General features: G+C 53.5%; 1 protein-coding gene across 1 annotated transcript in view; it reads left to right on the forward strand.

Moving 5' to 3' along the window:
• The window catches only part of ITGA9 (integrin subunit alpha 9), a 247,024-nt gene that overhangs the window by 63,218 nt on the left and 168,070 nt on the right, over positions 1 to 15,736 (forward strand). Inside the window, exon 15 of the mRNA XM_084902785.1 lies at positions 5,156 to 5,316. Within this exon, the coding sequence (XP_084758911.1) occupies positions 5,156 to 5,316 (161 nt within the window). The remainder of the gene's footprint in view (positions 1 to 5,155; positions 5,317 to 15,736) is intronic.

The raw sequence follows: 15,736 nt of genomic DNA on the forward strand, positions 1-15,736 counted from the left end.
CATGGCGGGAAGGTTGGGAAGGGTATGAGCAGCCATTGTGGGAATGGATGAGCTGCCAGGTAGCTGTGTGAGTCCAGCTTCCGGCGGGGGGTTCTGGAGTTGGGCATAGACGGCAGGCTTTGCACCATGGGGAAGATGGGATTTTCAGATGAAGGAGGGGTGGGGAGATGTCCAGGCCCAGGGCGTCCTCCGCCCTCCCCCTAGCCCAGCAGACAGTGCTGCCGGCAGCTCAGGGCCGCGCCCGGGCCTCCGATGAGAAGCCTTCCCCATTCTCGTCGCTGGTGGCTGCGGAGGAGCCCTGGTGGTGGTGTGGTTTTGGCCACGAAGGCCTGGCACAGGAGAGTCTGCATATCCGGGGCCGGGATCGCCAGCGAAGGGCTGCCTCTGGGCTGGGCAACAAGGAGGCACCGGTGGGGAGCTAGCCTCCGGGACAGCGGTCGAATGGTCAGATGGTCGGAGGGTGTCCTCCGTGGTTCCAACCTGCCGCCGCCTTGGGCCACAGCACCCCCGGGGGCCGGTGTGGGAGCCACAGCCGTTGGTGTTATCACCTTGTCTCTGGTTTCTTCTCCCCCTTGGGACCTGGTGGGGCTCAGGCACATGCACAGGGAGGGGACTGCAGGGAAGCAACTCCATGCGCCTCTTCCCTTTCTGCTTCAGCCATGGAGAACCACGGCTCCCCCGTGGCCACGGGAGTATTCAGGGCCAGCTGATTCGCCATGCCCCTGGGGGCGGCTGTGGCTTCTGGCCGCACCGTGGGGACTCCGGAGGCCGCTGCAGGGGTGACGCTGCCCTGGCTGTGCGGGGAGGGTCCAGTCAGGAAGACAGAAGCCACAGGAGTTACTTTAACAAAGGGAGTGGAACGTGGGGGTCGGTTCAGCAGGTCACAGAGGACCGGGTAGGAACCGCAGGAAGCAGCCACCGCTTCTAGGTCTGCGCCAGGTGGTGTCCCCAGATCGTGTCAGAAATGCAAATTGTAGCTGAATCGGACCCTCTGAGGGTGGGGCCCCGCAAGCCTCCAGGTGGCTTAGCTCTGAGCACCTCTGGTCACCTAGGGCCGTGGTTGGCAAACTGTGGCTCTCGAGCCACACGCAGCTCTTTGGCCCCTTGAGCGTGGCTCTTCCACAAAATACCAAGGCCTGGGCGAGTCTATCTTGAAGAAGTGGCGTTAGAAGAAGTTGTTTAAATAATGTGGCTCTCCAAAGACATTTCAATCATTGTCCTGTTGATATTTGGCTCTGCTGATTAATGAGTTTGCCGGCCACTGACCTAGGGGAACCAAGGGCAAAGGTTATGTTTGGGGGGACCACTCCCTCGGGGACCTGGAAGCTGGGGGAACTCACTTCACTTGCATGCAAAGCTTGGAGGGGGGCTGCTGGCTGGTGCTGCTGGGGTTCCGGAGGGGTGCAGGGAGGCAGACTGAGCGGGAGAAACAGAAACTTGAGTAAACTGCTGTTGGAGCCAACTCCTGTGACAAACGGATGCGGGTTCAGCTGGTGGGGATGGAAGGCAGGCAGGACGGAACGAGCCCCTTCTCCCTCCTCCAGCCTTGCAGCCCCTGCCCGCAGCTCTCCATCGTGGCAGAGCCACACAGAGGACGGCTGGCAGAGCGGAATTGGGTGATTCGGCCTGTCTGTGACTGTACACTGTGACATTTGAGAGGAGTCTGGCAGGTGAATGTGCCGCCATGCCCACGTGCTGCCTCAAGCAGGGCACCGCGGTGGTCCTCTGCTCAGTCTCTAGTATCTAAGCTGCTTCTCCCGTCCCTTGTCCCTTGAGTTGCAAGAGGGATATATGGCGCCTGAGATTCTGCAGTGAGATGGGGCTCTGAGAACCACAGTCGGTCTTTGTCAAGTACCCAGCACCGTGCTTGGCACGCGCTGAAAGCTGAGCTCATTCCCTCTCCCTCACTTGCCCCGTTTTAATTTGGAAGCAGAGCCTGGAGTCAAGGATTCGCGTGCACGTCGTCGTCGATGCAGGAGGGGACCCCAGGAAGCACCAGTAGGAAAGGGGGACAGTGAAACAGGAAGGGAAGGCAGCGGCACCAGTCAGGGTTCTGCAGAGAAACAGGGCACAAAGGTGTGTGGATCTGGAAGCAGAATGCCTTCTTTTTCCGGGGAACTTTAGTCTTTTTTTTTTTGGCTTTAGGTCTTCCACTGATTAGGTGAGGCCCACCCAGGTTATGGAGGGTAATCTGCTTTATTTACTTTGTGCTGATTTAAATGTTAATCTCATAAAAAAAAAAAAAGACATCTACACAAAACACTTGCACAGTGGCATCCAGATTGGCGCTTGACGGAGTATTGGGTACTGTGGCCCTGTCGGGTAGACACATAAACCATCATCACAGCTGCCACGTAGAAGGTGTGTGACTGAGCACGTCACCACCGTGGGTGGGAGGTGAATTGTGCGGGGAATCCAAGGGCTCCGGTGCCCAGAGCACCCCTCAGAGTAATCCCTCCCAAGGGAAGAGGGAGCTGGGTCACGCAGTCCTGAGGGCTGCTCTGGGCACTGAGCCCTTGGGTGCCTCTGGTCTGTCCTGCACCTGGGCAGAGCCACCCGAAAGCCCCCGGGAAAGGGGGTGCAGGTACTTGACAGGGGCAGGTCAGGCTGGACAGCTGAGAAGCCGGAAAAGCCGGGAGGATGTGGGTGGGGCCCCGCTATGATCCTCTCTGTTTTCCTGTGTTCCTTTCCGCCCAGGCTTTCTCCGAACTCCGCCAGCTCGCTGCTGGCAAGATGGGTCACACCTGTGCTCTCTGCCTGGTCACTCTTCCCGAGGGAGGGCCACCAGCACTGATACCCAGGAGGAAGGCCAGGGAGGGGGCTGCCCAGAGACCCCGGTTGGCAGCTGCCACCACTACGGTGGTTTGCCAAGGCCCCTGGCTCCTCTTCCATCGACGCCCACCTCTAGCTTCGGTCTTGCTAAACAGAACTAGGAAATTCACTTCACTTGCACGTGTCCTTTCTCACTGCGTGGCCGATGCTCAGAGCAGTGGTGACCGGTAAAAAGTAAACTGGCCAGAGGTCAGTTCTAGATCTTTGCGCCTGTTGGGCTGTGCACTCAAAAAGGCAAGGTGTGTTTTGTGTCAGGCCCTATAAAAGATGCACCCAGCACCCCGGGTGGGAGGAGTCGCCCTCATGGCAGTCTGGGGAGGTCTAGATTCTGCCCTGAGGTGCGTGGCTCTCTGGCCTGGAGCAAGTCAAGTTCACTTGTGGGGCCTCAGCTTCTCATCTGAAAAATGAGGGTTTGGACTCGCTGGTCCCTAGGATTGCCACAAATGCTTGACATTCTACGCCTGTACCTCACTTTCCGCTGTTGTCGGCAAGGCAGTCGGGGTATAGCTCTTGCACAGGCTCCTGTGTGTGCTCTGCGGAGTCCTTTCCCAAAGGCATTCTTTTCCTCTTCAGAGTATCTCCCGGGGTGATCGAGGGCCCAGGTCGCTCCTGGTGACCCAGCCTTGCCGTGGAAATCAGCTATTGCCGCCATCAACACTTTGGGGCAGACTGGCCCTTGCTCCCAGGAATTCGCCAGCTTGGCATGGCAAGAGGCCTGAGATGGCAGAGGCCCAGGAAAACCATTAAATGCATCAAAAGCATGCCCGGTGACAGCTGCCGAGTGCCAGCCCAGGTCGCTCCCCTCTCTCCTGCTCCATGCCTCCCCTGGTGCTGAGCCCTGTGATGGGATTCAAAGCCAGGGCCATGCTGGGCTCCTGGCCTCCCAAACGTCAGTGCCCGTGGGCGTGAGGGTGCCAGAGCCCAGCTTCGAAGAGGCTGGGGGGTGGGGCCGGGGCAGGGGCCGGGTCCTCTGCCTTCCCATTGCTTAGCCATCTCGTATGGCCGCTTGTGGACAGAAAGTTCCTTTTCTCCCACTTTACAAATGTCGTATCCCACAAAGCAGCTACAATAGAGTGGTACAAAGGGGCTGACTGCTGAAACGGGGTTCTTGGGTACAGACAAGCCGTGAAATAGGCCTGTGGATACTAACGCCATATTTACCTAATAAAACGCGTTGTCCTATATTTTCTCACAGACCCACATAACAGAGGCAGAACCTTTTGGGTTCATCCAATGTGCATTCTTTATTGTGACCGTTTTTTTTTGTTGTTGTTGTTCTTTTTTAAAGTCCCAGATTGTGCCCAAACTGGTTTGGCTCAGTGGATAGAGCATCGGCCTGCGGACTCAAGGGTCCCAGGTTCAATTCCAGTCAAGGGCATGTTCCTTGGTTTCAGGCATATCCCCAGTGGGGGGCGTGTAGGAGGCAGCTGATGGATGTTTCTCTCTCATTGATGTTTCTAACTCTCTCTCCCTATCCCTTCCTCTCTGTAAAAAAAATCAATAAAGTATATATATATATATATATATATATATATATATATATATATATATTTTTTTTTTTTTTTTAAAGTCCCAGGTTGTGTCTTAGCAGGCTCTGCCGGCTGGCGTTACACACACATGCCCCAGGGTGGTCATGGCTTTGTTAACATGGGAGGCACTCTGCCATGTGTGATGACCGCATGGGAAGAAAGCTTTAGACTGTGTTTATGTGTGTGAGAGTTTCCGTGAGTGTCCGTCCTGTGAGGACGGGGGGTTTGGTCTGTGTGGTTTACCCATGTGGCTCCTGCACCCACACGGTGCCTGGCACACGGTCTGTACCCAGTGGTGCACAGCCCAGTGCACGGAGTGACTAGAGAGCACGGCCTAGCCTCTGCCATGTGAGTGGGAAATGATTGGGTCCTTCCTCCCTTGCGCTGGCATAGATCCCATTGCTTTGTAGAAGTCCCTGCTCCAGGCAGCCTGATCGTTTGAGTAGCTCCTCGTGCTATTCCTCTGTGGGTTCGACAGGGTGTCTGCCTTGCAGGACACGGATCGCGTTGAGCACAGCCGATGGCTGACGCGGGTCTGGGTGGCTCTGTTGATAGTTCGTGAGGCTTAAATCGGGGAGAGTCACGAAGTGTGATGCACAGAGACCCAGCAGGAAGGCCGGGGCGATTCCACGCTCACCGGGCTGCATGCTTCTCGCCCAGCAGGTTTGGGCCCGGGCAGCAGGCCCCTGTGCCGTGGAGGGTTAGGTGTCTAGGAGATGCCCTCATGAGCCCACACATGGCCTTGACCCCGTGTGTCTGCCCTCCCTGACATTTCGCCCTTCTTTATTTGGCAGGCCTGAATTACGTCCTGACGGCGGATGTGGCCAAAAAGGAGAAGAGCCAGCTGCCCCGGGTCTACTTCGTGCTGCTGGGAGAGACGGCGGGCCAGGTCTCGGAGAAGCTGCATCTGGTGCACATGGAGGAGACGTGCCGTCACTACGTGGCGCACGTGAAGGTCAGTGCTGCTTTGCATCCTCCGACCTGGAGGTCCGCCCACGGTCCCGTGGAACCGCGGAAGCTGCTTTCCTGGTGCATGGCGTGCGCTCTGACTTCCCAAATCGCCAGGAGGGCGTTCCTTTCTTCTCGTTCTAACGTTTGAGTCTGGCGGCCCTTTGTATTATCGCGCTGGCCTCGGTCCCCGAGGGGCGTTGTGGTGGGTGGGCCAGGAGACCAGTCGCCCTCTCTGTCTTTGACTTGTTCTTTCGGGAGGTTTCTCTTCCTCTCCCCTCGGGGAGGCCCAGCGATCTGCTCAGAGGACCGTCACAGAAGCACGTGCTTCTGGGTCTGCGGTGATGCTGGATCGCACTGCACCTGGTGCCTTCCCAGGGGTCCACCACGTGCTAGCTCGTAGTCATGGGTAAGGTGTTTTAAAACTGGTTGGACTCGATTTTTCTCCCTCGGACTAGATTTTTTCTCTCTTGATTACTCGGTGTTTATTTTAGGAGTGCATTTCTTTGGCTTCTTTCCCCTCCCACTCTAAATAAACGCTCAGATGCTTTTCTCCTCTTGAAATTGTTTGTTAAGTACGCTTTGCTGCTAATTCAGGAGGCCAGCCTTTGAGCAGCTACAGAGTGGGCCCTGCGCAGGCAGGCGGCGATGGCAGGGTGGGAATCTTGGAGGTGCCCAGTGCCGAGGAATGACCAGCACTGCCCCCCAGGCAGAGGCAGAGGGCACAGGAGGTGGGAGGACTCCTGTGATCCAGGCCACAGGGTAGGTGAAATGAATGTGGGCTTTGGAGTCTCACAGACCGAGTTGGTGTCCAGTCGATGAATATATTGACCTCTCTGTGTCTCAGTTTATGCAACTCTAAAATGGGCACGTAGCCCTGGCTGGTTTGGCTCAGTGGATAGAGCTTCAGCCTGCAGACTGAAGGGTCCTGGGTTCCATTCCTGTCAAGGGCACATTCCCCGGGTTGCTGGCTCAGTCCCCTGTTGGGGGCATGCAGGAGGTAGCTGATCAATGATTCTCTCTCATCATTGATGTTTCTCTTTCTCTCCTCCCTTCCTCTCTGAAATGAATAAAAATATATTTAAATAAAAATATACTTAAATAATAAAACGGGCACAGCAATACTTACCTTGCAAGGTGGTTGTAAGAATTAAACATGACATGATAAATACACTTACAGAATTTTGCATAGACCCTGAACACAGAAGATGCTCAGTAAGTATTCTTACCATTTGGTTGAGTTATATGTCATTGCCAATATTCTAACAGTCTTAACTTTCAAAAATGGCAATTTCATGTAGTTTAACCTAATATTATTAGCCATTGGCTTTCTGACGATCGCAAAAATAGTCCACAGATTAGGGATGAAGTATCATGCTATTATTGCCCTAAGTGCCAGAGCAGGAGAATAACAGCTGCTTCTAGATGTTTCTGGGTTGTATATAGAGAAACGGGGCACACATCCATGGCACTTGGCCTGGCCCAGAGCCCATGAGTCCATGCCCCTGAGAGGCCTGTCATTGGGCCTGGATTATGTCTCCTGCCCGGACTCGTGCTGGGACCTGCCCAGACCCACTGCCCTAAGGACTGGGTGAAAGCCATTTATTTATAAAACAGTTCATGCTGCCCTTAAAAGCCCTCAGGATGGATGGCCCAGCAGCTGAAGGTAAGCATTATTACAATTTGGTTGGGCAAATGCAATAATAGAATGATACTTCACCCCTAATCTGTAGACTATTTTTGCTGTTGTCAGAAAGGCACTGGCCAATAATATTAGGTTACACTACATGAAATGGCCCTTTTTGTAAGTCAGAAAGACTGTTAGAATATTGGCAATTGCATACACTGAGTGGCCAGGTTATTATGATCTCTGAACCCATAATAATCTGGCCACTCAGTGTGTGTGTGTGTGTGTGTGTGTGTGTGTGTGTGTGTGTGTTTTAGAGACCTGGTGCATGAATTTGTGCATGGGTAGGGTATGGCCAGCCTGGCCAGGGGGAGGGGACATAGGTGGTTGGCTAGCCTGCCTGCTGGTTGAACTCCTGGTCAAGGGGACCATTTGCATATTAGCCTTTTATTATATAGGATGTACACTGAGTGGCCAGATTATTATGCGTTCAGAAATCTTAATAATCTGGCCACTCCGTGTACAGCTCAATCAAATGATAATAATGCTTAGCACCTGCTGTGTTCAGGTCCTTTGAGTATATTCATCATGTCATGTTTAATTCTTGCAACCACCTTTCAAGGTAAGTATTTCTGTGCCCATTTTAGAGATGCAGAAACTGAGACAGAACAGTTTCATTGGACTCATCTGATTGGACACCAGCTGGCTCTGTGAGACTCCAAAGCCCACATTCACTTCATTTCCCACGTGGTCTGGATCACAGGGGCCCGCCCACCTCCTGTGGTCTCTGCCTCTGCCTGGGGGGTCAGTGGCTGGCCATTCCTCAGCACTGGATACTCCTTTCACCCCCTGAATCCACCCCCTCCCCTGACGCATGTTACCTATACCCTTCTCTCTCCTAAGGCCCCTTCCAAGGACCCCCCTCCCCTTTTTTTCCCCCTCTGTAACGCCTTTCCTGAGCCCATTTCTTCCCCAGCTCACTTCTACCTCCGTGACTTCCTAAATAAGTTTTCTCTTATAAAAATAACTAACTAAATAAATAAATAAAACAGTTCATGCTCCTGTTAAGCCAACCAGCCACCTTCCCCTCTAGGTGTTACTTTGCATTGGCTTGGAGGTGCAAGGCTGCCCAGCACAGGCTTACAGTCTACCATGGCCTGAGCTTAGGCACTTGTGCTTGGTCGCTTTGTACTTCCTGGAGGCGGGGCATCTTCCTGGAGGCGGGCATCTTCCCTGGGGGCTCTGGGGCTCCTTGCTCTGGCTGAGAGACAGGGCGGCACAGAGCTTGCAAGGCCTCTGCAAAGTGCCTTCGGGGAATGGCGACCCTGAAGTGAGGGCCAGAGGCAGTGCCCCCCAGCAGTTCCCTGGGGAAGAGCAGGGCGGCCCCAGGCCTTCGTCCTGCCTCTCCCTGATATCCAGGGCAGCCAGACTTAGCAAATACAACCAGAGGGTTTCTGGGTAAACCTGAGATTCAGATAAACAGCAAATAATTTGTTTAGTGTAAGGACATCCCAAATAGCGCCTGTGACACACCTCAATGGAAATGTACTTGTTGAAATAGTCACGAGGACGCCCAGGACAGCTCAGGGAATGAAGTCACTAATAATGTAGTGTCTGTAGAGTACAAGGTGGGCACTGGCAACGTCAGGATAGGGTTGTTGAACCATTACCCTTGGACTCAGACAAAAGGATGCTGAATGCAAACTGTAACTGAAAAGTAAACCGAAAAAGGCTAAAATTTAATAAAATGGATCTTTTGTTTATCAGAATTCAGATTTCACTGGGCATCCTGCTGGAAGATGCACCCTATCCATCGGCCCCCCTCCCCCTTTCCCCCCTTCCTCCGCCACATGCGTCACACTTCTCCGTTCAGAGCAAACGTGGCCGAGGAGAGGAGAGAGTGAGAGGTGGTCATAGAGGTAGAGGCCAGGTTAGGCCTCAGGAGTGCAGAGCTGGCATAGACCTTCATGTGATTATCTAGAGATGGTAGGGAACAGCAGTGAACTTGGACCTGGCGAAATGCAGGTATCGTTATTGCTCGACCATTTTCCCATGCGGGGAGGTGGGGCTGTGGCTACATCAGAAAGGCGTAAGCAAGCCCTGAGGCGTTGACAGTTCGAGGTAGCATCCTTGTTAAGCAGCACTCAAGGTGTCTGATAACTTACCGCCACTAGGAGAGGTGTGTGAGAGTGTGTGTGAGCATGTGTGTGTGTATGTGTGTGAGTGTGAGTGTGTGAGAGTGTGTGTGTGAGTGTGAGTGTGTGTGAGTGTGTGTGTATGTGAGTGTGTGTGTATGTGAGTGTGAGTGTGTGTGTGTATGTGAGTGTATGTGTATGTGTGTGAGTGTGAGTTTGTGTGCATGTGTGTGTGTGTGTATGTGAGTGTGTGTGTGTGAGAGTGTGTATGTGAGTGTGTGTATGTGAGTGTGTGAGTGTGTGTGAGTGTGTGTGTGAGTGTGTGTATGTGTGTGTGAGTGTGTGTGTGTGTGTGTGTGAATGTGAGTGTGTGTGTGTGTGTCTGTGTGTGAGTGTGTGTGAGTGAGTGTGTGTTTGTGTGTGTGTGTGTGTTTCTACTGGGTATTGTCTGGGCCCCAGCAGAGGACCCTGGTCATGGCCGAGTAAGCCAGTGAGGGTGAGCGCTAATGAGCCGGCTGGCTGTCTGGTGCGGCCAGCTGCCGGGCCTGTCGGCTCTCCAGATGTGGGGAGACAGCTGTGGAGCCAGGGCACTTGCGGGGCGGAGACAGGCAGCAGGGCTAGGGGGAGGGTGCCGCCCGGCTGCCTCCGGGAGCCAGGCCTGGGAGCCGGTTGTCGCAGCCTGAGAGCAGCCTTTGCCCCGAGTGGAGCCTGTCCGAGGGCTGAATAGACAGCGGAGGCAGATAAATAAAAGCGCTCTGGCTTATCGCACACCATATGGCCGGCAGACAGCGAGGCAGGCCGGGCGGGCGGGCTGTTTTGTTTAGGCTATCTTTAGGTTCTTTTTTCTTTTTTTCTTTAAGCCTATTCCAATCGCTTTTCCCCCTTTCCTCCTCTCCCTGGTTTTTATGCCTTATATGGTGAGAAGGATCTCCATCCTAGAGGACTGCGGGGGTGGGGGTGGGGGGTGGTGGTGCTAACACCTGCCTCCTGGCTCACAGCTTGGCCCGTATTTTGTTCTGTTCCTGCCCCCGGTGGGGCCTCCAGGACATCATATAGGATTTTTATCGCATGTGCCTTGGGCTCTGGTCCAGGTGGACGGACCCTTTCCTCCTGGGATGTGCCCTGGGCTTCCTGCCTTGGTTCTGGGGCTCACCCCCGTGTCTCTGGCTCTTCAGTCATCAGAGACCCAGTGTTTTTATTTTTGATATGTTTGTATTGATTGAAGAGAGAGGGAGAGATAGAAACATCAACCAGCTGCCTGCTGCATGCCCCCTACTGGGGATAGAGCCTGCAGCACTGGCTTGTGCCCTGGCTGGGAATGGAACCGTGACCTCCTGTTGCATAGGACAATGCTCAACCCACTGAGCCACACCGGTCATGTTTTTTCCTTTAAACCAGCTGACTTCCAGCCTCAAATAAAGTAATTTAAAACAGAAACGCTGTAGCCCTCCCCCCCGCCCCAAGCAGAAAACCAATTACCGAGTGCCAAAATAGAAAGTAACTGTAAAAACAAATACGTCCAAGACACAACAACGTCATTGAATTCTAACTGGATTGCATGGTTTGCCAAGTGTCTGAAGCAGGAGCCTGCTCTCGTGTTAGGAGGGGAGGGTATGGAGTGTGAGGGAAGCATGGAGGACAGCTGGCACTGCTCCGGAACGTTCTCCCTGGTGCAGTCAGAGGACTCCAGGGGAATCCTTTTCCAGCATGGCAGCCCTTTTGCAGAGCAGTGCCCGTGGGCCGAGGAAACCCTGCCCTTAGCCCCGACTGGGAAGCCCTAAGTCCCAGCGGGCTGGGCTGCGGTTGGCTGGGCCTCACCCCCTGTCTGCTGAAGGTCGGCCTGTTCTCCAAGGCTCAGTCAGTCCCCAGGTCTTCAGTGTCCTCCGCCAGCCTCTGTCCTTGGTGATGCCCCTGTAACTGGACAGTCAGTGGTCAGTGCTGCTTGTCACTACTGGGGCCAAGTCAGCAGAGACAGGGTTGAATTGTGAGCGTTTATTCCAGTCCTGCCGGCAGCATGGGGGAATAGCGGGTCATCCCCCAAATCTGCTCTGCACCCCACCATAAGGCAGCCGTTCACATTGGGTAGAAGGACAGAGATGACATGGGGAAGTAGGCAAAGCATAGGCCAAAAGCGGGCAGTTCGCAGGGCTGGAGGTTTACACAGGCCTGCGGGTGTGCAAAGCCTGGGTCTTTAAAGTGCTGGTGATGTGCAAAGAGCTGGCGGCTGTGGTTTCTGCAACAGGTTGTTAGTCTTTCCATGGTAACCGGCAGCTCCTGGTGGGGAGGACGGGCTGCTTTTCCAGGTGAGCTCCCAGGTCGCACCTGCAGCCCCCAGCCGGGTGAGAATGTGGCTTCTTCAGTCAGAACAAACCAAACCTGGTCCACAGAGCAGGACTGATATTTCTTACCAGTATAGCTGGCCCCCCATATTCTGTTTCTGTCCCACATCGCCGCTGTACGCTTCCTGTCTTCTCAGAGCTGCCCGACGCCTGCTTTGAGAAAGAAAGGTAAGCACAAAATAACCGCCTGTCAGACTGAAACTCGTTGGCAGGACTAACTGGGTCAGCTGGAGTGCGGGGTCACAAGCAGCATCTGATCGGGGCGGGGCCTGCTCAGGTCTCTGTGGACCAAGGGTCTTCAAACTACGGCCCGCGGGCCACATGCGGCCTGCAGAGGAGTCTGATCCGGTCCGCCAGGTTTTTTGGGCAGTGAGCGCAGCCGAGGTGTTACAGTAGGAATTAGTAGTTCATATAGTCCGGCCCTCCAGCTCTCTGAGGGACCGTGATCTGGCCCCCACTTTAAAAAGTTTGAGGACCCCTGCTGTGGACCCACCGCAGGAAAGCGATGGCGTGAGGTGAGGGAGCAGAGAGTTGTGGACGCAAGGCCCATGCTGAAGAACACATACAAGAGTCTTGTCATGACTGCATTGCTTTCCGGCCCAGAGGCACTTATCCGAGTGCTCGCTGCGCTCCATCCCGGAGCCCTGAACAAAACCGAGAAAGCCAGCCCTTTGTGAGGCCAGGCGCTTCTGCCTCACGGGCCAACTGGGAGGCTCCTCGGGAGCCAGGAAACCAGGGGGACCGTGTTGAGTCTATACAGGGACCAGGCCAGGCCCGGCCCAGGGTGGGGTCAGTTGCATCATTCCCAATGGTGAGGCTGAGTGACACCCTATCCAGAGGCCTTCAGCAGCGTTTGGTGAGCAAAACCACGCGCCAGCCACTGCGAAGGGAGCCGAGCAGGAGGATGAGTGAAACAGGGAAGGAAAGCCGCTCCAGGGTCGACAAGGGACGGGGAAGGCTCGGCGGCTCTCTGAGGAGCTGCAGATGTCCCCAAGGCCACGCTTTCCCGTGGCGGGAGGAATTTTCAAGGGAACTTGAACCCGAAGCTACTATAGCTGCTTTGTCCCTTGTGGGGGCAGATGGCCATCCTGGTGTGGCGGAGGGCAGGGCATCCCACTGGCACCATGTCTTCTGATGAGAACCTCCAAGACCTAATCTCTTAGCAACTTGCAAACATATAACACGTGTGTACATGGCTTCCCGGGACTTACTCTATAACTGTACACCTTTTCACCATTTCTATCTATCTTCCTGGTCCCCTCCTCTGGCACTCCTCCATGTGTTCTCTTTATGAGTTTGGTCTTGCTTTTTATTTTTAGACTTCATTTATACGTGAGATCATAGAGTGTCTTTCTTCGTCTGACTTATTTCACTTATCGTAAATGCAACTTTAATAATGGCCATGTTTAACCACAGACTCATAAACCCTCTGAAAACTCAGCACTTGGCTCCTGCAAGCCAGCTCCAGGGAGCTCCCCACACCGTAACCATGGTGTCTGTTGTGTTTGTTGCTACGTTGCTCCTATCACTCAAGGCATGCCTTCCCCACCAAGATGTTTTGATTAGCAGAGTCCTTTTTTTCTTGTTTCCTGTGGCTTTTTGGGTTGACAAAGAATAGGAAAGTAAGTCTGCGGGGTCGGTTTCACCACCAGGCCGTAGCTTTAATGTCTGCACGTTTGGTTCAGGGGCACTCTGTATTTTGACTGAAATTATTAGATGGTTTAATTGTTTCCATTTAAAATAATGAAAAAGATTTTTTAAAAATCAATTTAAGCCCTGCTGGTGTGGTTTGGTGGTTGAGCATCGACCTGTGAACCAGGAGGTCACGGTTCGATTCCCCATCAGGGCACATGCCCAGGTTGCAGGCTCAGTCCCCAGTAGGGGGTGTGCATGAGGCAACTGAGTGATGATTCTCATCATTGATTCCCCCCCCCCCCCCCCCAAAAAGCATCATTTTATTAGTAAAATTCTGGAAGCTGGCTCAGTGATAATAAAACAGCTCCTATCATGGAACATCATTGATGTTTCTCTCCCTCTCTGGAATCAATAAAAAAAAGTACTTTTAAAATAAAAATAAAAATTGATCAAGGTCATGATTCATACATGTTGAGGCTCTGTTAAGCAGTCCTCTACGCCCCAAAGGCTAATGAAGAGCTGATTGTTGAGCTGCATGGAGGAGGGGAGGGACCTGGTAAAGGGAACTGGTTGAACCCCAGAAGTCTCCTCACCTCTTGAGACTGAATCTGGCCCCGGGCTGATCAGTGCAGGATAGGCTGGCAGGGTACTGCTATGCACCCCCTCTGGGTGACCTCTGATTTTAAGAGTGGGGAGTTTTCTGGTTGTAGTGAGTGGGATGGCAGAAAAGGTTCTCTCCCTGACAGCCAGGGATACCCCCACAGAGAAGAGACCCCCCACCTTCCAAGTAGCAAGTGGTTGGCCCCATGTCATGAGAGTTGGAGTAGTGGTGGGCAAACGAGAAAAATCGATCCATATGTGTCCTAGAAGTTTTGTGTGAAAGAGGGTGACGTAAAACTTTAATATCTGCACGTTCTTTTTATAAAAAGCATTAGGGCCCAGCCGTGTCACTCAGCGGTTGAGCATCACCTAGTCAGGGCACGTGCCCAGGTTCAGGGCTTAATTCCCTATGGGGAGCGTGCAGGAGATAGCTGATCAATGATGATTCTCTCTCATCGATGTTTCCATCTCTCTGTTCCTCTCCCTTCCTCTCACTCTAAAAATCAATAAAAACATTTAAAAACAAATAAGATAAATGTATTAGGGCTGCGTATAGAACAAGAAGATCCATAGTAACATAACAGTGATAATAGCTCTGTCACTGAACATGATGTGGTTTCCTATGCACATTTAGTCATTCTAAGAACCCAGTGACATTATACACAAAACGATGTTTGTTATAGTTACATATATATCTATAGAGTAAAATAAAACCCCATGGTAGAGTTGAATCTCAGACTGTGAGCCTTTAGTGTTCTCAAGGCCTCACGGCTGATCAGCAGCAAAGTCTTGGGTTTGAATCCCATCTGGCAACTTAATAGTTCTGCTCCTGGCACAGATGGTCGCTGTAATTACCATGCACAAGTCCGTCTGAGGGCCTGAGGCCGGGGAGGCCCTGGCCCTGGGAGGTCTGCCTTCAGGCCAATTGGTCCTGGGTTTCCCATGGACCTGGACTCACAGCTGCTGCCCTGTGTGTGGTGTCTGAAGTGCCGTGGGGCTAGAGGGAAGCTCAGGTGTGGGTTTGTGAGCCCCGGGCCAGGGAGGGGCAGGGGGCTTGGAGCTTCTCTTTCCTCCTCTCTGGTCTTTTCGGCCTGTCTTTGGCCTCAACCATTTAAATCAGTAAATGTCATTTAATCCTCGTTTGAGGAACTCAGTGTCTGGTTCGTGCATGCTGCCCACCAGCACGAGTCGAGTACCCATACTGGCGGGTGCCAGGTTCTGCTGGGTGCAGGGAGAGGAAGACCAGGGCCCGCCTCTGAGAAACTCGGGTTATTTCACACCTGCATTTGGGGCCCCGGCCAGTTTTCAACTGGCCCCGCGCACCTCACACTTCTCGGTTTTCAGTTCGCATCACTGATGTAGTGGCCCATGTCCAAGCGTGCCTGGGACAGGCCTGGTTTACACCTGTTGACCCAGCAGAGCCATTAATCGTTACCCTTTCATTCCTAACGCGTTCCCCTTTAGATGGCAAGTTATGGGTGCCACTGCATTTATCGAGCGCCCACTGTGTGCCGGATGCTGTGCTGATCCCTGGGGAAATGGCGAGCAGTAAGACACGCTGGTCTCTTGGCCTCTGTTCTGAAAGCCACGGCTTGGCTGGTCAGGTAGCCCGGCGCCCTCAGACTCCTTGCTTTTGCTCTTGTTGCTCCCTTCCCACTAGCTTCACCCGTGCAGACCTTACCTCCCTCTCCACTGTGACGGCCCACCACCCTGATTCCTTTCCCCGCTTCCTCCTTTCACCCAACCCCCACCCAGGTGGGCTCTGGGCCTTCTTCCCACCTGTGCTGCTTGGTGTCTGTCAGCTCGAGCCATCGTGGCAAAGGACTGCACACCCTGGTGGCTGAAAGGACAGATTTAGTTCTCACAGTTCTGGAGGTCAAAGTGTCGGCAGGTTTGGTTTCTTCTGAGGCCTCTCTCCTTGGCTTGCAGATGGCTGCTTGCTCCTTGAGTCCTCCCGGGGTCTTCTCTGTGTCCTTCTTTGTGTCCACATCTCCTGATCTTATAAGGACATCCCTCACATTGGATTGGCGTGCCCCCCCCCCCCCCCTCTGATGGACCCATCTTAACTAAATGACCTCCTAATTACCCTGC

Source organism: Pipistrellus hanaki (genome assembly GCF_964339955.1).
Source record: "Pipistrellus hanaki genome assembly, chromosome: 13".
NCBI lineage: Eukaryota > Metazoa > Chordata > Mammalia > Chiroptera > Vespertilionidae > Pipistrellus > Pipistrellus hanaki.